The sequence below is a fragment of the Portunus trituberculatus genome, chromosome 27 (assembly GCF_017591435.1).
Source record: "Portunus trituberculatus isolate SZX2019 chromosome 27, ASM1759143v1, whole genome shotgun sequence".
Taxonomy (NCBI): Eukaryota; Metazoa; Arthropoda; class Malacostraca; order Decapoda; family Portunidae; genus Portunus; species Portunus trituberculatus.
The window spans coordinates 11,749,902-11,774,901 of NC_059281.1; the positions used below are offsets into that span (position 1 = coordinate 11,749,902).

Below are 25,000 nucleotides of genomic sequence, written 5' to 3' on the forward strand. Positions count from 1 at the left end.
GAACCCATTCTGGATCTGGAGAGCTCGGCGAACGCCACCTCCGTGCTGACTGCGGCACACGATTGGTGGAACAACACCGACGTGAACCTTGACGTGCACATGAACTGTTCACGGACCTTCTGCCCCACCGATAACTTCACCAACGGCACGTGCGTGGAATGTCTGCCGGACGACGTGGGCAACAAGTACAACCTGCCGTGGTGGAACGAACTCATCTGGTACGTGGTGTTCATGGGCATGGTGATAGTGGCGACGGGGGGGAACACCATCGTCATTTGGATAGTGCTGGCGGACCAACGCATGCGCACCGTCACCAACATCTTCCTGGTGAACCTCTCGGTGGCCGACGCGATGGTCTCCACCCTCAATGTGGTCTTCAACTTTACCTACATGCTCAACCTCAACTGGCGCTTCGGCTTCGTCTACTGTAAGATCAGCCAGTTCGTGTCTATCCTGTCTATCTGCGCCTCAGTCTTCACCCTCATGGCCATCTCCTTCGACAGGTAAGACCCGTTCCTTTAATTCATTCCTCTCTTCCCTTCCCTTCCCCAATCTTCCCAAGACCTGAGGCGGGAAAAGGGATAAAAGGTAGAAAGGAACAAACCTAACACAGTCGTCATAATAAACCACTTGTACATTAAATATCTATCAAGCGTACATAGAAGGCAAAGAAGGACGAGCATGGAAACATACCTACGTACTAACATATAAAGAAAAAAGAAAAAAAAGAGAGGAAATACGAGAATCACAAAAACAGAACAAACACACCCCACCCAGGCAAGATCGAGGCAGTAAGAAATTCATAAAAAAAAAAAAAATCAATGGTCGATCCCAGTACGAAAGATGACAGACAAAATGCGTCAGTAAATGAAGCAAGCGTCACCCAGTTAATGTTTTGGGTACGAAGATACGCAACGTGTCATAAATAAAATATCTGCAACGAGGCAAGTTCATTTTAAAGTCCCCCCCCTCTCTCTCTCTCTCTCTCTCTCTCTCTCTCTCTCTCTCTCTCTCTCTCTCTCTCTCTCTCTCTCTCTCTCTCTCTCTCTCTCTCTCTCTCTCTCTCTCTCTTTGCGTGTGTAAAATATCTTATTCAAAAGAAGTGGCAGCATTATTTCTTTTTTAATTAACGCAATAACAAAGTAAAGAAAAAGTAAAGAGCAGACAACCAACCAAGTACTCAAAACGCAAAAAAAGAATTTCAAACATACACACACACACACACACACACACACACACACACACACACACACACACACACACACACACACACACACACACACACACACACGCAAACCTGTCATGAGCAGAAGAAAAAAAAAAGAAAAGAAAATTGCTCCTTTATAAAACTCCTGGACATCAGACAGAAAAATCACCAATACCGAAACTACGATTAAACTTTACAACTCAACTAATGGTGAAAAGTGCAATGGATGTTTGTGTTGGAGAATGGGAAGTTAAGATCTCTCCTTTGTCACTGGCTGAGTTTCAAGGAGGGTGAACGAGTATTAAGCCCTTCTGTACCATGGCGCGTTTTCATATTCATTCTGGTTACTATTTGGCAATTTTATGCAACTTCAGAAACATATATTGGGATTAAAATAGTAAAGACTCCGGCTATTGATTTTCTGATCTCCATAGACTCCTTCTAATGCAAGTAAAATCGTCTAATCACACTTAATAATCATGGTAAAAAAATGCGTCTCAGTGTCGAAGGGGTTAACAGCAGTGACTGTGTGGGAAGTGACTGTATGGCATTGTTTTGAGCGCCACCTGTCAGTCAGTCACTCACTCCGCTTTTATTTTTTTAAGGGTGACATGTTGCCTTCAGTACAATTTGCATCTATTGGACCTTTTTTTTTTTTACTTCCCTACACGATACATGTTCCCTTGAGAGACACTTTGTTTTGGCACAGTGTATATTTTACCCAGCACGGGGATTGACAATGTTGGTTTTCTGGTTAACAAAATTGACTATGATGGAGGGTTCGAATCCTTAAAAGAAGAGATTATATAGTGCAATGAGAGAGAGAGAGAGAGAGAGAGAGAGAGAGAGAGAGAGAGAGAGAGAGAGAGAGAGAGAGAGAGAGAGATTGAAATTATTTGAGGAGAGTTTTAAAAAAGAGTAAACGTTTAAATACATACCCGCCAGTGCTACACACACACACACACACACACACACACACACACACACACACACACACACACACACACACACATTTTTTATCGCTATTTTCATGCTAAATGCTCTTTTGATCTTGCTAACTGCATGCCTCCCGTCCTCTTGCGGCCTCGCTGCACAAGGCTTTCTTCCTTTCATCCGTATTCTGTGCCACCCCCTAACGCAAAAATTAACCAGCACTCTCAGTCTTTCATACCTTTCTCTGGTAAATTCTGCGACATCCTGCCTGTGTCTGTATTTCCAACTTCCTATGACTTCATTTCATTCAAGAGGGAAGCTTAAAGACATTTGTCCCTATCCTTTGGCTAAATCTATCGGCTCTATAAGGAAACTGACAAATGAGTGGACTTTTTCTCTTTATATTTTTGTTGCCCTCGGCCTGTCTTCCTCTCTTACATAAAACACACACAGACACACACACACACACACACACACACACACACACACACACACACACACACACACACACACACACACACACAAAGGCCCAAAATGTCCTCTGCACAACATTCAATCAGAGAAAAACGAGACAATTCCGTCGCTCCTCATCACATTTTTCGTTGTCCTTCCAAAGTGCATCACAAGAAACACACACACACACACACACTCTCTCTCTCTCTCTCTCTCTCTCTCTCTCTCTCTCTCTCTCTCTCGTTCCATCTTCCTCTTATATCCGTAACCTTCTTTCTCTCTTTCCACATCTTTTTCATTTAATACCTATTTCTCTCTCTCTCTCTCTCTCTCTCTCTCTCTCTCTCTCTCTCTCTCTCTCTCTCTCTCTCTCTCTCTCTCTCTCTCTCTCTCTCTCTCTCTCTCTCTCTATCTTGTCGAACCCACTTTCCTCCCTTCATTTCTTCCTTCCTTCCTCCTTTTCCAGTCACTTCTCCTTAAATCTTCCTGCTTCCCTTCTTCTTCCTTATGTTTCTCCTTCCGCTCATATTTTCTCCTCCTCTTCAGCTCCGTCTTTCATTTTTCCATCTCCGTTTTCTGTTTTTCACTTGCCCTTCTTAGCATCTGCCCGCCTCCTTCACCACCGCGTTGTTGAGAGGGACAGGAGTGCTCTTCGTGTTCCAGGCTTTCTTGGGTCCCACACGAGTGATCCTCCCTTGCCAAGCTTCTCAGTTCAACATCCTCATTCATCTGTTGGAAAGTCTTAGTCTCTCTCTCTCTCTCTCTCTCTCTCTCTCTCTCTCTCTCTCTCTCTCTCTCTCTCATTGCTGCGATGTCATTACTGAATCAGTTTCAATTTATCTCTCTCATCGTTTTTGTTTCTTTTCTCTTCATTCATCTCCCTTTTTGTCTTTTTTCTTAATTACTTGAATATTTCTCTCCTCCCTCGCTTATTGAATTTCCTCTTTTTTTTCTTCTCGTTTCTCTTAAAGTATTCTCGTTCTTATTAGTCATCAGTTTCCTTGCCTCTCCTCTCGTTATCAATTTTCTTCCTTCTTTATGTGTACATTCATCTTATCTTTCTCTTTTTCTTTGCTTCTCTTACACCTTATTAAGTCATTCATCTCATTTATTCTCCTTCACACCTCTCTTCCTTCCTATGCCATATTACTCTTCTTTATCTTTATAATTTCCTTTTCTTTTTCTTCATTCATGTTTCTTTTTCACATTATTTTTTTTCTGTTGCTTTAATCTTCTTTTGTTAATTCAATCACTTTTGTTTTTCATTGTTTAGTAATTTATTTCCATCTGTCTTTTCCATTTCTTTTTTCCTATTTTCTTTTCTTTCTATTTCTTGCTCACTTCCTTTCTCTTTCTTCGCCTGTTATCATCCATCTCTTTCGTTCCCTCTTATTCACTCGTCAATCCGTTCATTTATTTCCTCTTTTAGTTCTTTATTCACTCTCTCATTCTGTTTCACTTCCACTTTGGCTCTCTCTCTCTCTCTCTCTCTCTCTCTCTCTCTCTCTCTCTCTCTTATTGATCTTACGATGGTTGTATTGTATTGTGATAAGGTTTTTGTGTTGCTGATAATATTATGATGGTATTGTGTTCTTGTTGCTGCTATACAATGACAACTACTATGACAACAACAATAACAACAACAGCTACTATTACTACTACTACTACTACTACTACTACTACTACTACTATCATAACCACAGCTTCTACAATAACAGCTACCACTCTCCATATTTTTACTCCGATAACAGTAACAGTACATCCACCACCACCACCACTACCACCACCACCACCAACACCAACATCGTTAAGCGCAACATTTCCGGTGCAAACAGAGCCCATTCATAATCCACAGTCCCGCTCGTGTCTTCCTTGCGCGATTCAGAGACGTTTTACTACAGCTCGTGACCAGAAACCCGAGTCATTTCCTGCATTCCCTTCCTGTGTGCTTAACCTATTCCCTTAATTCTTAGTCCTCTGATCAGCCGAGAGTTTCCACGCGACGCTTGGTAAATCTGCAACTGATTAGAGGACATGAGGGAGAGAGGAATCAGGAGACACAGAGGATGGAAGTGTGGAATGTTATTAGAGTTCTGATTGAGAATTTAAGTACGTATGTGTATTAGTAATGTTTCCTGCTTTGCCTCATCTCCGCGGTATACACACACACACACACACACACACACACACACACACACACACACACACACACACACACACACACACACACACACACACACACACACACATTTAGAGAGAGAGAGAGAGAGAGAGAGAGAGAGAGAGAGAGAGAGAGAGAGAGAGAGAGAGAGAGAGAGAGAGAGAGAGAGAGAGAGAGAGAGAGAGAGAGAGAGAGAGAGAGAGAGAGAGAGAGAGAGAGAGAGAGAGAGAGAGAGAGAGAGAGAGAGAGAGAGAGAGAGAGAGAGAGATGAACAACAAATGCACAGTGTTTCGCAAAATAAACCCCGCAGAGTTACGCAGGGATATTAAAAAATTCTTCTGTTACAGTTTGGTTACATCGTTTATACACAAAGGAAAGACGCCTCAGGGCATTCCTCTTCCTCTTTTGCCTCCTCCTCCTCCTCCTCTAATAGGAAAACAACAAACATTCATATCGACCCATTGTTATATTTGCCGTGTGAAGTATCGCTGCGTTGCCAACTCTAAATATCAAAGCAAAACTAATGCGGGCTTCCAGTTTCCTTAGCAAGTAATGTGACAGGAGCGGGACTCGATAAATATTAAGTGCGAGGCATGGAAGAGCGATAAGTGTGAATAAGAATGCTGGCAGCGGCGATAAACTGCAAGGAAACTAAGACTGGTGAGAATGATAAATTTGAAAATATACGTATTAAAGGCACAGAACCATAAATCTAATGAGTATTTTTTATCGTGGAGGGAGCGAAGTGATAAATAAAATATAATGCTGGAAAGGGCGATAAATATGAAGAAAACTAAGATGAATATATGCACGAGTAAAGAGAATAACACGCAGGGAGGAAGTGAGAGGATGAATGGAAAATATCCACAATACACGAGGCAATGAATGGAGGGAGAATACCGGAAACTGTGCTAAACGTTCGGAATAATGAAGGGATAAACAAACATGCAGAATATGAAGCACATTAATACCAACAAAACACGTCAAAATATATGAGATGACTTAGTGAATGAAACTGAATTGGGGAAATTAGAATAAAGGTGGAACTATGGATATAAATTAACATACTGAACTGCCATACGAATACTGAGAATAGCAGGAGAAATACACATACAAATTGTAAGAGAAAATACACAAAGCTTGATTATTGAGTGTATTGTTATAGAAAGTGAGATAACCGTGGAAGTGTAGAAGATATGGCAAACACACAGGCATAGTGCACACAATATTAAGCAAGATCGTATGAATGAGTCATGAGGGAGGATATAACTTTGCTTCATAAATGTAAGGATTATATTAGAACCATGCGTGCTTTGGGGTCCGAGGGGCCTTCAAGCGCACGGGTTCCAATCCTATCCACGGTCCGAGTGTAGGTTGGGCTTCCTCATTCGGGGCAACGGTTTCCTAGCGGGTGGGCTTTGAGATAGGACGTACCACAAAAACTATCCCCTTTAGCCCATAAATTCCAGTGAAAAAGCCCACATGGTATAAATAAATAAATAAAAAAAAAATACACAGGGAAGTTGCACACAATATTAAGCAAGATCGTATAAATGAATCATGAGGGAGAATATAACTTGATATATGTAAGGATTATATTAGAAACTACGATAAATGTGCTACTACAGAGGACGCAGGTGGCGGAATGCTGCAGAGTATTAAGAGAAACGGGGCAAAGGTACACAGCAAACAGGAACATACAAAGCGTGACACATGAAGTAATAAGAGAAAGAATGAAACGCACACAGTATAAAATAAATACAACAGGAAAAATGAGACAAATGTACATAAGATTCGTGGAAAAAATGCGCCACAAGGAAAATTAATATGGAACAATGAAAGGTAAAAGCAATATACGAGGTAGAAGTGCAATGATGTATATATTAATTTACAACTCGAGTGCTCCTACGTTCACTACAATTCCACTTTATATACATTTTTCTTTTCTTTCATCTCTCCGTCCATCTTCCTACACCCACTTCCATTTCCTCGAAGTATATTCTTCCCACGTATTGTATTCCATCTATATTTGTTTCACTTGTCGTAACAATCGCTGCAGTGTTACGGTGTCTTGCATTATTGAGGAGAGGAAGATCGTCAACTATAAATAAATGCAGCGCAGACATCCTGGTAAATAATAAATGAGTGTGAAATTGCGTTGAAAATGTGAGTGAAATGACAAAATATACGACTGCAATGATGATAATTAATGCACGATGAGGAAATAAACAAAAATGGATGCAAAGAAATAATGATATAAACACTTAACTAAACAAAATAATAATTACAAGATTGAAAAAGAAGACTCAACGTAAGCAAAATAACTGGAAAAAAAAAGGTTGTCATAAAGAATAGATACACGTAAAAGATTGACATTACGCTGCTCTTGAGAAACTTAAAGAAATTGTTAAAGGAATAAGAAAGAAGAATATATACTCAATTATAAAGAAAATAAAAGATTAGCGTCGCACATAAAGGTAAAAGCTCTCTGTAATTATGATTCAACCCGAGCAAGTAATTTATATACCACTGAAAAAAAAAGAAAAGAAAAGAAAAGAGAGAATCAAGAAGGCAACATGCACATTAAAAAAAAAACGAAAACCAAGAATAAAAATACATCTGCATCTAGTTCACAATCAAAACATTTAAAACAAACACATACATTACATAAGCAAAACAAGAACAAATATCTAATATTCAACTATAAATTTAGCTTGCAATACCTGCCTTCAAAGTAACGGTGACTGCACTGTAACAAAATCGTACGCCGCGCAGACAAATCACTTAATAAGAAAGAGAATGGCAAGGAATGAGAGGAAGGCGGTTGTGCGACAGATAACAGTGATGGATTGACTGGAAGGTAAAGAAGAGAAGAAAGACAAGAAAGCATTGATATAACTACCATTAGTGTGTGTGTGTGTGTGTGTGTGTGTGTGTGTGTGTGTGTGTGTGTGTGTGTGTGTGTGTGTGTGTGTGTGTGTGACTGCTGGCGGTAACGGACAAGAAATATAACTAAGAATGGAATCGATAAAAGGCGTTGGGAGACGTTTAGTGTGGCGGCAGAGCAACAGATGGCGAGCCACGTCCTGCCATCGCCCTGCCGCCACCTCCTCACCTCCTCATCTCCCACCCGCCACACGCATCATTTTCATACTACATTTTCTTTCGAATTTTCTCTAAATATGCACCAATCTTTTTAAAATGCTCCTCAAATATACACTTTTCTTTTTCCGAAGCACTACCGATGCGCAGATTATTCACGAGTATTCAATTTTTTCAGAGTCCTTAGATTAAACAGATGAGTAGACAGGTAGAGAGAGACAGGTGATAGATAGATAGTTTGATACATAGACAGATAGACAGATACGATACAATACATAGACAAATTAGCAGATGGAGTTTTAAATATATACAATAGCAAAACGTGAAAAAAGTAAAACATGAGAGGACGCAAATGTTGAGGAGCAGCGGAGAGAAATAAAACAAACTACCCGTGACATAAAGAAGGACGCGTTAATCACGAAAAATTCAATTAATCGGGAAGGAAAAAAGGATAGGCCGTCACTGTGAATATGTCAACACCACACTTGGCTCTCACAGTTACTGGTCACGTCATGCTGGCTACACAAAACACACACACACACACACACACACACACACACACACACACACACACACACACACACTGAGCCAAAGTGTGTGTGTGTGTGTGTGTGTGTGTGTGTGTGTGTGTGTGTGTGTGTGTGTGTGTGTGTGTGTCTTGGAACGTCATACTCCTTATATGCCTCCTTTATGTCACTGGTTTTCTGCAAATAAAAAAAAAAAAGAATAGATAAATTTATATCATCTTTAAAGTTTGCTCCGAAAGAAAATGATTTAAGGTTTTAAGCTGAACCCGTAAATCTGTCTCCAGAGAGAGAGAGAGAGAGAGAGAGAGAGAGAGAGAGAGAGAGAGAGAGAGAGAGAGAGAGAGAGAGAGAGAGAGTCCTATTCTGGTAAAAGAAAATATGAAAACCACCCCCTTAAAAGAAAGATTAACAAAAATGGGGCACACATATTTTGGTGTGTGTGTGTGTGTGTGTGTGTGTGTGTGTGTGTGTGTGTGTGTGTGTGTGTGTGTGTGTGTGTGTGTGTGTGTGTGTGTGTGCGAGTGCGTGCCCGTGTGCCTCGAGCAGAAGAGAATGTTATAACTTTACGATATTGGACTGTCTTTGTTTATAGTGAAGCCAAGAAGATGAGATCGTGACTCACAACACACACACACACACACACACACACACACACACACACACACACACACACACACACACACACACACACACACACTGACACACAGCTCAGAATATGTGCAAGGAATAAAAAAACAAGATACGCAATATCACAGTTGATACAATTACTCGCCAATATTCGATGAAAGAGGGCACAGGTTATTGGGAGAGACACGAGGGGAGAGTGGAGGGTGGTGTGGAGAGGGTAGGGGAAGGGGAAACCTCCTCAGAGGATCAAGGCAAACGGAATGTCAATGTACAAAACAGCAAAAGCATATTCACAACCATTCGCACCTCGAGTTTCTTTTCTCCACTTTTTCCAACTACGAAAGCAAAAGTTACAGTGACTTTTTCTTTTTAGCTTTCAGTTTTTTCACTTCTTTCTTTCTAGACTTTCCTTTTTTTGAGTGTGGGACGAGGGTCAGTGGCTTCCCGTCACGTGTGAGTGGTAAGAGAGTGCCTCATTCCGGTGAGTGTGACGGAGCGTGACGGGTCTTGTGGCTTTTGCTTGAGTGGACGAAGGTAACGGGCACAGTCAGAGGAAATTTTCTGTTCATCAAAAAGGAATAATATCTCTCTCCTATGTGACACTTTCCCACAAAAAAACCCGATTGTCCTTTGAAAGAAAGTGACCAACTGAAAATTAACATTCACGCTGCGTGTATTCGGTTCGTTCTTCAAGTGTTTGGGTGAGAAGCAGAACTTATGTAGTCACGGTCAATATTTAAGTAAATACCACTCTCCTATGATGATTTTTCAAGTTTCCTCAGTCTTTCATTCTCTTATCTGATCAGAATCTATGAATCATGAAATTCTAAGCACATCAGAGGACTTAATATTGAAGAAAAACCCAGAACACAATAGAAACATGCAAAAGACGACTGGACATGTAGCCAGCACTGTGCTTACACAAGTGTTTAAGGGTGAGGGTACATACTGCCCTCATCAATCACGCCAGGGACCGCAAGCTTCTCTCTTGGCGGTTGCGGTCAAAGGGCAAAGGATTTATATGCGGCAAAACTAAACTGATTTCGAAATTTGCTAGATCACCACGCACAGAAGAGTTGTTAGTGTCAATTATCATGAAGAAATCTAATACTCTGAAAATTGGACATAAGCAGGCATTTGTATACATATTTTCTCAAACAATGGCACTGTCCCCAGGCCCTCGGCGGCTCCTCGTTGTGTTCTGGACGCGCCGCTGCAATTAAAGGAGCAGTGCTATAGACGGCACGCGGGCGACACTAACGGCTATCTTAAATAAATGAGAGAAGTTTGCCGAAGTCCTTGGATAAGAGGAAATGTCAGCCAGTGTCATCCCACAGCCAAAGATATGAAGAGACATTTGTGGAATCAATTTCCGAAACTTTCCATCTCCTGAAATAGACTCCCTTGGAAAGAGTCTAATTCCTGTGACGAAAGAGACATGAACGGCGCCAGATTTTCCTACATCAGAGGTGGAAAATTTAAATACTAATCAAGTCATGAATTTCAAAGCTGGAAAACCCACGAGGGAGCGAACGAACAAGAAATGACAGTGCCTAGCGGAAACCATGCCCTATAATTTTACGCTTTACTGTCTTATTGGGACTACTTTCAGAGACCACAGGGATGATTAGAAAAGTTCACAGCGTACTTTTCCTTTCGATACCTTACATAGAACCACACAAACGACCTTGAAAACCCATAACAATAAAAAAACAACTCAAATCACCAAAGACAAGACAAAAAACCTACAATACTTACGAATAAACCTCACGAACAAAGAAGTGATAGGGAACAAGTCTCACTATTAACCGAATTCCCGCGAAAATCCAGACACATACGAAGGCTTGTATGAAAATGAGACGCAGTTAATTAAATGACTACCTACTGATTCACGCCTCTTAAGCATCATTGTCAGTGAATCTAGCAGCACATGGACCCCTCTCGAAGCCCTGCAGGAGTGCGTGGGGTTAGTGCAAGGGCGTACGTAGGAGGCAGGGATATTAAAGTGTTGCGGGAGTGAAGCATCTTGTCAAGGTAGAAAATGTGACGTTTGTGGGATTACGAATAGTAGCTGAAGGTGCAGAGAAGTGAATATAGTGCTGTGTTGGTGGTGATGACTTGTGATTGCTTGTCTTTATCTTGTCTCCCTCTCTCTCTCTCTCTCTCTCTCTCTCTCTCTCTCTCTCTCTCTCTCTCTCTCTTGGGGTACAATGGAGGAATAAAGCCACCGTGTAAATCTCTCGTTCATCCCAAGGCTGCCCAGCAAACTCTTATGAATCGCCTTTCTAAATCCTGCCTCTCACTGCTTCTTACTCCCTGACGTTCCCCCATTCAGTATCGCAGTGTCTACTACTACTACTACTACTACTACTACTACAACTACTACAACTACTACTATTACTGCTATTTCTACTACTACTACTACTACTACTACTACTACTATTACTATTACTATCATCATCATCACAATCAGTAATTCTTTTCTTTTTCCTTTTGTCTCAATCCTCCTCCTCCTCCGCTTCCTCCTCGTCCATCATCTCCTCCTCCTCCTCCTCCTCCTCCTCCTCCTCCTTCTTCTCCTCCTCTGCCTCCTCCACCTCTCTCTCTCCTCCTCCTCCTCCTCCTCCTCCATCTCTCCTCCTCCTCCTCCTCCTCCTCCTCCTCCGCCTCCTCTTCCTCCTCCTCCTCCTCCTTCACCTTTACGGCTTTTCTCTTCCTCCATCTTTGACATTTCCTATAAAGAAAATATCCTACGAGGGAGAAAAAGGATACAAAGAAGCAAAATATTCCTTCGAGGCATGATGAAGATGGAGGGAAGGAGGGAAGGAGGGAAGGAGGGAGGGAGGAAGAAAGAAGAGGAGAGGCATGGGGATATGGAGATGATGAAGGGTCGAAAGAGGGAGGAATATTGAGAGAGAGAGAGAGAGAGAGAGAGAGAGAGAGAGAGAGAGAGAGAGAGAGAGAGAGAGAGAGAGAGAGAGAGAGAGAGAGAGAGAGAGAGAGAGAACAACAAGTCATAACGTAAATATAAATGCAATAGTGACCCCCATTAGTCTTAACAGAAAACGGTAAACACTTTCCGTGCACATAAAGCTTGGGTATAAATAAGAGAGAGAGAGAGAGAGAGAGAGAGAGAGAGAGAGAGAGAGAGAGAGAGAGAGAGAGAGAGAGAGAGAGAGAGAGAGAGAGAGAGACTTGAAATATATTACACAAAAAATTACAAATAACCATAACTTTTAATAGGAAAAAAGAACAAAAAAAGGTTAGATTTTATATACAACTATACTACAGACAGACAGACAGACAGACAGACAGACAGACAGACAGAAGAAGAGGAACCAAACAGAAGCAGACATCAGAAATTCCTGTATGGCTGTTTGGGAAGTGACTGTATGGAGATAATGATGATTGAAGAAATGAAATAGAGAAGAATTTGATAAAGGAAGGGAGAGAAAAAATATGTGATGATTTGTGGAAAGGTTTTATTTGTGTTTTCCTTTTGACTTTGTGGATTTCTTTGTTTCTCTTCTCTCCTCCTCCTCCTCCTCCTCCTCCTCCTCCTCCTCCTCCTACTACTACTACTACTACTACTACTACTACTACTTCTACTGCTACAGCCAACAACATAACAGCGCGCTACCCAATATTATGTTTTTTTATTGCTTTCCGTAACAACACACACACACACACACACACACACACACACACACACACACACACACACACACACACACACACACACACACACGAAGGCTTTCAGAACTCATGGTAGCAGGATTGGTGATTGTAAGCAAGACGATTGGACATTGAGGAGGAAGGAAGAGAGAGAGAGAGAGAGAGAGAGAGAGAGAGAGAGAGAGAGAGAGAGAGAGAGAGAGAGTAAAAGTGACAAGACAAAACATAAATTAGATTGAAAGAAGAAAATAGAGTTTGGAGACTATGAAATTTGCAAAAGCAGTAAAGTGAACAAGGCAGAGGAGAAAATGAGGAAAAGGAAGGAGGGCAAGGACAAGGAGGAGCAGGCTGGAGTGACCTGACTTGAAGGACTGAAGGAGCGGAAGGAAATGAGTGTGTGAAGGTAAACTCAAGGTAAAGAAAACAATTTGAGAGTGGATATGGGATGAAATATTTGATTGAACAGGAAAAAAAAATAACTAACTTAACCATACAGTACTTAACCTTACCATACTTGTCCTTATCTAGCTAAACCTAACCTATCTTATCTTATCAACCTAACCTAACCTGATTTTACTAGTAGTCTTATCAATGCTTATCTAACTTGGCTAATTGTTGGGATCTACCTGTCCTTTCCTAACTTCACCTTTCATAACTCTGTCTGACCTTACAGTACTTTACATATCCAATCTACTAGTTTTAAACACGTAGTAGTAGTAGTAGTAGTAGTAGTAGTAGTAGTAGTAGTAGTAGTAGTAGTAGTAGTAGTAGTAGTAGTAGTAGTAGTAGTAGTAGAATTAGCAGTGGTATCATTAACAGTAACACCCTATTTCTGCCTTGTCATTTATAGTACTAATCACACTAACATTTTATAACTCTCTCTCTCTCTCTCTCTCTCTCTCTCTCTCTCTCTCTCTCTCTTTAACATCATTATCATTACAACATTACCGCCATTAGGCAACATAATTCCTAATCTTCGCGTCATTCTGCTCTTTTATAAGAATGACGCAATCTTTCCAGAACAACTTGCGCGAAAAAAAATGATAATAATTACAAGCACAGATTGATCATTAATGCTAAATATCCTAAAGTGGGTTCTCTTCAGCTTACTCCTTGTTATTCTGTTGTTTTTTTATTATTATTACTTTTTTTTACATTTCTTCTATTTCTTATTTAGGTTTCTGCTTGAATACGTGAAGTTGTATAGGAAAATAAAAGTAAGGAAGCAAAGATAAACAGAAAATAGACAGGGATGAATTGAAAAGAAAAAAAAAGACAAGTAACGGCGATAGAATATAAAGAAAAAAAAGGAAGATTTGAAGGAAGGAAGGAAGGAAGGGAAGAGAAGGAAGAAAATCATGTGGGATAAAAATGTGAAGGAAAGAATAAAAAGATAGAGAAAAAAAGTGAGAAAGATGTGAATAGAGGTAAAGAAAGAACAAAAAAGTAAAACTGGGGGGGAGAGAGAGAGAGAGAGAGAGAGAGAGAGAGAGAGAGAGAGAGAGAGAGAGAGAGAGAAAAAGTGTAAAAAAGAAAAAACAAAGAACCGAATGTGGGAAAAGATTTTTTAAGAAGAAAAGAGAAAGAAAATGGAGGGAAGGAAGAGACAGGAGTGACAGATGGACTGGGGGAGGAGAGGAAAAAGTGAAATATAAGAAGGAATAAAAGAAAATAAGAGTGTGAAAGAGAGAAGAAAGATATTGCTGGAAGAACAGATGAAGTATAAAATAAAGACAAGACTAAATGCGAAAGAGAAGAAGTGGAAGAATGTAAGCAAGAAAGATATGGAGGAAGGAAGAGAGAAAATATGAAGAAGAGAAGAAGAAAATGGAGAATGATGATGAGGATTTGATGCTAGACAGGTTCTCTCTCTCTCTCTCTCTCTCTCTGTGTCTCATCATTATCCAGAAATGCATGAATTCTTGTTTTTCGGATCATTTTTTTCAAGTTTCAGCTTTTAAAATTTTTTCTTGCTCTCCGCGTTGAATTTTGATATTTGTTAAAGAAATCTCACTTTTTTCTCCGTTTTCTTCAAATTTTAGCTACTTTTCGTTTTCTCTTCATAGTTCCTTAATTTCATCACTCGATAACAACAGCGAGAATAAAAACAAGAACAAAATAACAACAGCAACAAAAACAACAAAAACAGTGGAAGAAATAAAAGTATAAAAGAGATGACTAAGAAAAGATAAACACAGAAAAGCAGAAATTTTGCCAGCAGGAACACCAAAGGGGAGGAGGAGGAGGAGGAGGAGGAGGAGGAGGAGGAGGAGGAGGAGGAGGAAGGGGAAGAAGAGGAGGAAGAGGAGCATAAAAGAGCATTACACCTCATTCGTTCTCATTACAGATCCTCCTGGAAGCGAGAGAGAGAGAGAGAGAGAGAGAGAGAGAGAGAGAGAGAGAGAGAGAGAGAGAGAGAGAGAGAGAGAGAGAAAGTGTGGGAAAAGAAAAAAAATGATAACTGCAATTCTCTCTCTCTCTCTCTCTCTCTCTCTCTCTCTCTCTCTCTCTGTCATCTCTTGATTAGCGTCCGTCTTGTTAATTTTTATCAGACATATACGAAGGGTGATTTTTTCTCTCTCTCTCTCTCTCTCTCTCTCTCTCTCTCTCTCTCTCTGTAAAACCAACGACAATGTCACTCCCATTTTGGTTACACATTATTTCGAGAGAGAGAGAGAGAGAGAGAGAGAGAGAGAGAGAGAGAGAGAGAGAGAGAGAGAGAGAGAGAGAGAGAGAGAGAGAGAGAGAGAGAGAGAGAGAGAGAGAGAGAGAGAGAGAGAGAGAGAGAGAGAGACACCGATGACGAAATGAAGATTTAGGAGACAGGGAATGATGAGAGAGAGAGAGAGAGAGAGAGAGAGAGAGAGAGAGAGAGAGAGAGAGAGAGAGAGAGAGAGAGAGAGAGAGAGAGAGAGAGAGAGAGAGAATGTGAGGATTGAGACATGAAGAAAGAAGGAAGCAAAAATGAAGGAAGGAAGGAAATAAAGGAAGGAAAGAAGGAAGGAAGGAAGGAAGGAAGAAAGGAAGCTAGGAAGGAAGGAAGGGAAAGAAGAAGGAAGGAAGGAGAGAAGGGAAGACGGCGACAAGGAGGGAGAGAATGGCTGTTTACCTCTCATTAGAAAACGAGGAGGAGGAGGAGGAGGAGGAGGGCACAAATGTTATAGTTATGATGGCGTTCCCTCTCTTTTCCTTCCTCTCCTCCTCCTGTCATTTTTTAAGTAATTAGTCAGCCACAATAATAAATAACAGTCGTAAAGTAAGGAAGACCAAAGGGTATAAACTCTCTCTCTCTCTCTCTCTCTCTCTCTCTCTCTCTCTCTCTCTTGTTATTATATTTTGATTAGCTTCATTTTTTTGGGTGTTTGAAAAAAAAATGTATATAATCTTTTTTTTTTTGCCTCTTCCACATTTTACTTTTTTAAATAATTGACAAGATATCCAACTTACTCAAACTTTGCCTTATACTTTTTCTTTCTAATTTCCTCCACGTATTTTCTGTCTGCTGTATATAATTCATACTTCGCTCACTTACCAATTTTTAGCTTTTACTCCCTCGTACATATTTCACCCTCCTCTTCCTCTTCTTCTTCTTCGTCTTCCTCCTCCTCCTCCACCTCCTCCATCTTCATTACACTTCCACACATTCTTCTCCCTTCTTCATCCCACCTCTTACTCTCCCCTTCCAGACAAACACATTGTCTTTATTAATTTTCGCAGGAAATGATGTGTACAGGTTTATGGCGGTACAAGAAAGATTTATTTTTCTCACAGGTTAATTAGACATCGCGTTGATTTAAACTCTGGAACTTGCTGCCTGCTTCTGTATTTCCATCTTCCTACGATTTGATTTTAAGAGGGAGGTTTCAAGACATTCATCCTTGACTTGTTGATAACTCTTTATAACTTTAAGGGAACTGACAATCTAGTGAGCCTTTTTCTCCATATTTTGTTGCCCTTGGCCAATCTCCCTTCTTGCACAAAAAAATATCGTTCAGTAAAAGACATCAGGATAACGTTTAAATTCAGAAAAATATCGACTATTTTATTTCATCTTATGTGAAAATGAGGATCAAATCTGTTGAATATATCGAAAAAAAAACTAAAGAGAGAATTACAATATTGGACAAACTAGTGATAGAAAAAAGGAGCCCACACTCTGAAAGGTGCTGTGTAAAGGTATTGGCAAGCACAGGGGAGAAGTAGCACCTGAAATCTCAAACTCTGATTCAACACACGTGAATAATCAGAAAGCGACGAATTGAAAAATAAAAGCCATTCAGGAGAGAATACAAATTACGCTGAAGATAAAAAAAGAGTAAGAAAAACAAAACAAAACAAGACGATGATAGTGATGATGATGAAGATGAATGATGATAGCAAAGAATCGTCACGTCTTCACCACACACTGCAGTCTGTCCTCCTCCTCCTCAGCCAGAATACCTTCCCTTAACTTTCCATGCTTTTCCTGATCCAAGATTCCCTGCCGTGTCAGTCTTTCCATCTTATGCATAATATTATTCTCCTCATTTCTCTCCGATGGCTCAGAAGTTTTCCCCACAACACTTCTCCCAGCCTGTGGTGTTTCTGATCCTTAACTTAAATAAAACACACCTGCTGTACTGCCCTTATATTCCAGCTAACTTACCCTCATGTTACCGATACTTTGCCTCATATTTCCTCTACTCTTAACCCCTTCAGTACCATGACGAGTATCCATATTCATTCTGTTTACTATTTGTTGATCTTATACAAATTCAGAAACTTATGTGGGGGGATTAAAATACTGAAAACTGTGGCCATTAATCTTCTGACCTCCATAGATCATCCCTAATGTAAATAAAAGGGTCTAATCGTACACAAATCTCAAGGTAAAAATGTATTCCAGTATTGAAGGGGTAAAGACAAGCAAAAGAGAAGTTTAATACAATAATCACTTATTTATATCTATATTGTATTGCTGTGTGATGAAAATAGATAGGGACAATTTGGTACCTTTACATGTCTAATTGCCTTATCTCAATGTGTTAAAGCGTAATTTCAAGTGACCTTCTTTGCTCGCAGAGAAAGATATATTAAATCCTTACCTTCAATAATACTACTGTGATACAAAACATTACCTTTGTGGACCTGTCTTCTTGAATTACAATCTATACACTATGTATTTTCAAGTATTCACCCTTTGCTCATTGCCAGAACACAATTCATTCATCTGTCCTTTTCACCATAGTACAATACCAAACAAGAATATTACCGCCGCAATCAGACTGAATTCTTTATACTTTGCCCGTCAACTTACTACACTTAAATGAGAAAAGAGCTTATGAAATTAAATAGCACCACATCACGGACAAAGAAAGAGCATTCATTACCTTTAGTCTGTTTCCCACTAAAGCTCTTCTTATGTCTTGGTGTTTAATTTACGGGAAGAACACAAGACGGCACCTGTCTGTAACACTACACAAAGGAGGATTACATGAGCTCTCCGCTCCTCGTTAAACACTTCACTATTTTTAGTCAAGCGGATGTAATTAATATCACACACCAACGTCTTCTGAATTTAGATTAGGGTCAAGTTTAGGGGATTTCAAATTTCTTTCTATACAAGTTTCCCTTTCTTAATTAGCGGCGGGGCAAACTAACGTAATCAGTTCCAACTAACGAGGTGGTCAAGGCTAGACGTGGGATGTTAACTTTTTATCCCTCAACATCTAATTAAATAAAGCCTTCATCCTCAATACCTTTATGGAGACTCACTCAGCGTATATTGTGTCCAAGAACTCCTTACCTGATTACCTTGTCCTGGAGGAGGTGTTGGCGTTGGCATTTTCTTATTCTTTTTATATGTTTTTTCTGTTAATTCTGTATAACCTTCGCCTTCTGTTTAATTATCTTGTGGAGGAAGTGTTAGGTAGGGTTGACGTTATTCTTTTTTCCTTGATCTGGTTTTGTATTGATTCTGTATAACCTTCGCCTTCTGTGTTAATAAGAAGGCAAGGGGAGACGAAGAGAGGAGAAAAAAAGGTAGGGGAGAAGAAGAGAGGAGAACAAAAGAAAGGTAGGGGAGAGGAAGAGAAGAGAAAAAAAAGTAGGGAAAAGAAGACAGGAGAAAAGAAAAGATAGGGAAGAAGAGAGGAAGAAAAACGTAGGGGAGAAGAAGAGAGGATAAAAAAAAGGTAGAAGAGAAGGAGAGGAGAACAAAAGGTAGGAAATGAAAAGAAGAGAAACTTACATCCACGTATATTATTATTTATCTATTAATTCCTCTACTACTTTTATATAACTTCTAATCTTAATCTAGTGTCAGTAAAGGAGGGGATGGAAAAACAATACCACCACATATATATCTTTTTTTACGTTATTTTTTTCGTGTATATCCTCGATCCATCAGCGTTAATAAATAAAAGAAAAACAAAGTAGGATATGTTTGTTTTAGCCCATACCTCACGTATCCTTCAGTTTCTTCCCCTGCAACAATAAAGGAAGACAGGAAATAGGAAACTCATCGCCACCTACACATATTTCTCCTTATTTCCTTCATATTTCCAACTTCCATTTCACATTCCTCAACGTAGAAATAGAAAAGAAAACTCAATTACCAAAACACTCTCACGTATCCTTCAGTTTCTTCTCCCCGCAACAATAAAGGAAGACAAGAAATAGGAAACTCATCGCCACCTACATATATTTCTCCTTATTTCCTTCATATTTTCAACTTCCATTTAACTTTCCTCAACGTAGAAATAGAAAAGAAAATTAGATTACCAAAACACTCACACAAGACGAGAAAAATACAGTTAACATCTTGACATCCAATATTTAGTTCTAAGTTGCTGGAGAACACAAAGCATTACTGAGAGAGAAAACTGAGAGAGAAAAGAGAGAAAACACTTCAGTAGTGCGAGACGAGTCTGGTTTGAAGAGAGAAAGGAAGGCAAGACAAAGTGACTGGCGAGATTAACTGTTCAGAAATCTTTTACGACATCAAACTCACAACCACTGGGATTGGACTGTTATTGTCTCTCTCTCTCTCTCTCTCTCTCTCTCTCTCTCTCTCTCTCTCTCTCTCTCTCTCTCTCTCTCTCTCTTGAAAACGAACAGAGTGCAAGCCAATGTATTTTCAAGCCAACTGAATAGCTCTTTGCATGTGTGTCTGAGAAAGTAAATCTTGCCGTGTTTTATTTTATAGTGAAAGGAGACCCCACTGCTACACACACACACACACACACACACACACACACACACACACACACACACACACACACACACTTCCAAGAAATATTACCTAAAAATATGCACTAATATGCCTCCTCCCCTCTACTCTTTTCGCCCTCCTCCTCCGCCTCCTCCTCCTCCTCCTCCTCCTCCTCCTCCTCCTCCTCCTCCTCCTCCTCCTCCTCCTCCTCCTCCTTCTCCCCTCTTCTTTCTCTTAGTACATCCTCTTCTTTTTTATTCTCCTACTTCTCCTACTTCTCCTCCTCCTCGTTCTCCTTCTCTTTCTCCTCCTCCTCCTCCTCCTATTCTTCTCCTTCCTCCTCCTTTTCCTCCAAGGTCTTAATCGCTCCAGGATGAGTTTTCAAGTCGTAATTTCCGAGCCTTTTTCCGCCTCCCTCCGAGACACTCATCCGAAGCTTCGTTGGGCTGCTTCAAGTGTTTACCTCGATAGCAATGGGGTAGATTCTCTCTCTCTCTCTCTCTCTCTCTCTCTCAATTTTAGATACTATTAATCATCTTGTTGGGGATTCTGCTTCTTCTACTACTACTACTACTGCTGCTGCTTCTACTACTACTACTACTACTACTACTACTACTACTGCTACTACTACTACTACTGCTGCTGCTGCTACTACTACTACTGCTACTACTGCTACTACTACTACTACTGCTGCTGCTGCTACTACTACTGCTGCTACTACTACTGCTGCTGCTGCTACTGCTACTACTACTACTACTACTGCTACTACTGCTGCTGCTACTGCTGCTGCTTCTACCACTACTACTTCTACTACTACTACTACTACTACTACTACTACTACTATAACCATCACCATCACCACCAACACTCCCACCGTTGTGACAGAACATTCTCCTTATTTCATACACAATCCTGCAACAACAACAAACTGGTACATTTTATTTTTGCATGCATGAACAAATTTAGAGATTTTTTTTCATTATTCCAGCGCCATATTCCATGAGAAGTAAATAGCGGATGAAAACACACAAAGGGCCTGGTGATACGGGACGATAATAATGATGAAAGCAATACAGTTTCCATTTATTTCCTTTTTTTTTTTTTTCAAGGTACATTTTTGAAGCTTAATGGCCCATGACGTCCATTTCTCATACTTTTTACAGCAATATTTAAAAATTTACCCATCGGTCTGCTGACTCTGATAGGGGCAGAGCGAGAGCGAGAGCGAGAGAGAGAGAGAGAGAGAGAGAGAGAGAGAGAGAGAGAGAGAGAGACAAGAACACGGAAAAAAACATAAAATTAACAGAATGAGTCTGAAAAATATTGCTGAAAATAAGAGAAAGCAGAAGGAAGAGGAGGAGGAGAAGGGAGATGAGGAGGAGGAGGAGGAGGAGGAGGAGGAGGAGGAGGACAGCTGCGCTCTACTTTCGTATATTGTAATGTTCTTTCATTTCTGGCTCAGTCTTTGTTCTCTAATTTATTTCCTTTTATCATATACTTTAGTTGTTTTTCTTCCTCCTCCTCTTCCTGTTCCTCCTCCTTGTCATCTTCCTCCTCCTCCTCCTCCTCCTCCTCTTCCTCCTCCTCCTCCAATTCCTCTCTCACCATGCCTCTGTCTCTTTGCCCAATAGAATGCCATTAAAGCAGAAGAAAATACAACCTTCCCTGATTGGTAGGGAGCAGAACTAAGGGACACGCTGATTGGCCAATTAATTTGTCTTCAAAACCACTCACTGCTCATTATCTCATTATCTTTTTTATCTTTTTTTCTCGAATTTTAACTTTATTCGAATTTTCTTCGTATATGAAAAACGCGAAAGGTTTAATTAAAGATTCTGGTCATTTTAATCATGAGTAACTAACTATTTTATTTATTTATTTTTTCATTATTTTCTTTCCATTCGAATTTGGTTTAAATTTATTGCGGGTAGATTGTGTGTACGAAAAATAGACGAAAGGTTTAAAAATTTCCTCCCATTTTGATCATTCTTTTTTCATTATTTTCTTCCATTCGACTTTTCTTTAATTTCTTTCTTTTTCTGTGGGCGGAATTGTAAAAGAAAAACGGAAGAAAGGTTTGAAATTTTTCGGCCATTTTCATCACCAGTAATTATTGTTTTTCGTCACGTGTGTTGGAATTCCTCCGTTTGATGATTAATTTCTTCAAAACTTCTCTTCCTGTTAGCAGCAAAAGACTTCCCTTCATTCTTTCCTCGTGTTTGTGGCGTCTGTACGTGCGTGTCTATAATTCCAGAGCTTTATGATATTCGACAGTATTTCCATCTGTTGTTTTAATTGATCATCTAAATTATGCATAGGTATTACTTTTTAGAGAGAGAGAGAGAGAGAGAGAGAGAGAGAGAGAGAGAGAGAGAGAGAGAGAGAGAGAGAGAGAGAGAGAGAGAGAGAGTGAGAGGCGCGTTCCTGGAGTTAGCTCACACAAAGTAAAATCCTCTTCAAACTTTTTAAAAGCAGGCGGTGATGGCGGGTGGTGTGTGAGACCATGCGTGTCTGTATGTCTGTCTGCCTGTATGTATGTCCGTCTGCCTGTCTGCCTGTCTGTCTGTCTGTCTGTCTGTTTGTCTATCAGCTTGTATATAAAACTACTTCAGTATTAGCCTCCAAATTTCCAAAGCTTTTCTCATCTCTTCTTCCTTTCTTTTCTATGCCTTCCTTATCCATACTCCTCTCTCTCTCTCTCTCTCTCTCTCTCTCTCTCTCTCTCTCTCTCTCTGGGTTCTCGCTGTCTCTCTTATATTGAACTTTTAGTGACTTGCTTCTGCACTGAAGGCAATATCCGTTCTTCCTCCGCTAGAGTTACTGGGTTAAGTAGAAGGAGGAGGAGGAGGAGGAGGAGGAGGAGGAGGAGGAGGAGGAGGAGGAGGAGGAGGAGGAGGATGTAATAGATGTAGTGCTATATACTGAAAGGAGAAATACGAGAGATAATTATACCAACTAGAGAGAGAGAGAGAGAGAGAGAGAGAGAGAGAGAGAGAGAGAGAGAGAGAGAGAGAGAGAGAGAGAGAGAGAGAGAGAGAGAGAAATTAATGGCAACTGACTGACAGTACAGGAAATTGATTCACATACAAGGAAAAATAGAACACGTTACGTTTTTTATGGGGAATTTCCTCCCATTAATATCTGAACACACACACACACACACACACACACACACACACACACACACACACACACACACACACACACACACACACACACACACACACACACACACACACACACACATTGTCTCAGATTTTTTTCCTCATCCTTTGTTGAGGAAAAACTAATCTCTCTCTCTCTCTCTCTCTCTCTCTCTCTCTCTCTCTCTCTCTCTTCAAATATTCCCCTCAGCCAATACAGGACCCATTTCTCTCCCATCCCTCCCCTCAGTACCTACATGTTCTCAGTTCCCGTCTCTTCTCTTCCATTAATGCCTCCCCATTCCTCCATAGTCCCATATTTTCTCCTTTTTATCTCCATCTCCTCCAATTTTTCCCCACGAACCATTTCTCCTCCTTCCTCAGCCAAGCGATCTATAACTGCTTCTCCCCTCACTTACTCGGTCCTACTACGGCTACTACTACTACTACTACTACTACTACTACTACTACTACTACTATTACTACTACTACTATTCTCCTTTTCTTTATCTTTACAACTCTCAGTGTCATCAAGTTTCTCTCTCTCTCTCTCTCTCTCTCTCTCTCTCTCTCTCTCTCTCTCTCTCTCTCTCTCATTTTCACCTAATTTAACTCATTTTTGCTTTTTTACGCCTAAATTTTCCTTAATCACATGATTTAACTTTTCTTCCATCTCACGCCTCCTCCTCCTCCTCCTCCTCCTCCTCCTCCTCCTCCTCCTCCTCCTCCTCCTCCGCCTCGTCCTCTTTCTCCTCCTCCTCCTTGACCTTCGCCTTTCAAAAATTCATTTACACTTGCTCATGAAGCTGAATATAGATGGAAATAAGAGAGGAGAAAAGAAAAAAATGCTGAAAAAGGGAATAAAGAAAGGAAGAGGAAGAAGAGAGATAGAAGAGAAGGAAAAATAATTAAGGACACTGGGAGAAAGAGTGATAAATAAATATATGGTTATGTAACTTCCAACCTGTGTGTGTGTGTGTGTGTGTGTGTGTGTGTGTGTGTGTGTGTGTGTGTGTGTGTGTGTGTGTGTGTGAGTTGTCGTCCTGATGATCTTTTTCAAAATTTCTCGGGCAAATAATACCTTGATCAGCGCACGTCTTGCATAACCTCTTCCACTCCCTCTCTCTCTCTCTCTCTCTCTCTCTCTCTCTCTCTCTCTCTGCCACACCTTATTTTACTCTCCTAAATTTTTTCCCCTCTCTTATCTTCCATCTCCTGTTTACCTTTTCCGTCCCTGGTGTTTGTTGCCTCGTCTTCCCTCCTTCCCTTCTTCCTTCCCTCCCTCGCTCCCTCCCTCCCTTCTTCCTTCCCTCCCTCCTTCGCGCCCCAGGGAGAGCCAGCTGGTGTAGGACCTACTCTTCCTTTTCACTATGTATATTTACGTCTTCTTCAGGTTCTTCTCGTGTGTGTGTGTGTGTGTGTGTGTGTGTGTGTGTGTGTGTGTGTGTGTGTGTGTGTGTGTGTGTGTGTGTGTGTGTGTGTGTTTTACAACCTTCACTTCATAAAACTAGTACCTATTTGGGAATGAAATTCGTGTGTGTGTGTGTGTGTGTGTGTGTGTGTGTGTGTGTGTGTGTGTGTGTGTGTGTGTGTGTGTGTGTGTGTGTGTGTGTGTGTGTGTGTGTGTGTGTGTGTGTGTGTGTGTGTTATACTCCCTCCAGGTCATAAAAAAGCGTCCATTTAGGAGGGAAACTTACATAATCAAGTATCAGGCGAGGCTTTATGGAAAAGGAAAACAAACTCACAGTTCCCTTCACTCTTCAGAAGATGTTACTTGAAATCTTTTGACAGGCAGGAAGAGAAAGACTGAAAAAACGAGAAGACAACAACAAAAAAACACACAAGGAAGAAAACCATTGTCTATAAAACGAGAGAACATTAATAACAAATAAAAACAGGAACAGAATTCAAAATAAACTGAAGAAGAATACAAAACAACAAAAAAAAAAAAAAGCGAAACAGATACAGATCACACTATAG

At 40.4% G+C, this 25,000-nt stretch overlaps 1 protein-coding gene across 3 annotated transcripts in view; it reads left to right on the forward strand.

Annotated features, from left to right (window-relative positions):
- The window catches only part of LOC123509877 (tachykinin-like peptides receptor 99D), a 118,545-nt gene that overhangs the window by 951 nt on the left and 92,594 nt on the right, over positions 1–25,000 (forward strand). For all 3 annotated transcript variants that reach the window (XR_006676312.1, XM_045264472.1, XM_045264473.1), the window contains exon 1: positions 1–503. This exon is cut by the window's left edge and continues 951 nt beyond it. Coding sequence is in view for 2 of the 3 variants with exons in the window: in XM_045264472.1 (XP_045120407.1) it covers positions 1–503 (503 nt within the window). In the remaining variant the exon portion in view is untranslated. The remainder of the gene's footprint in view (positions 504–25,000) is intronic.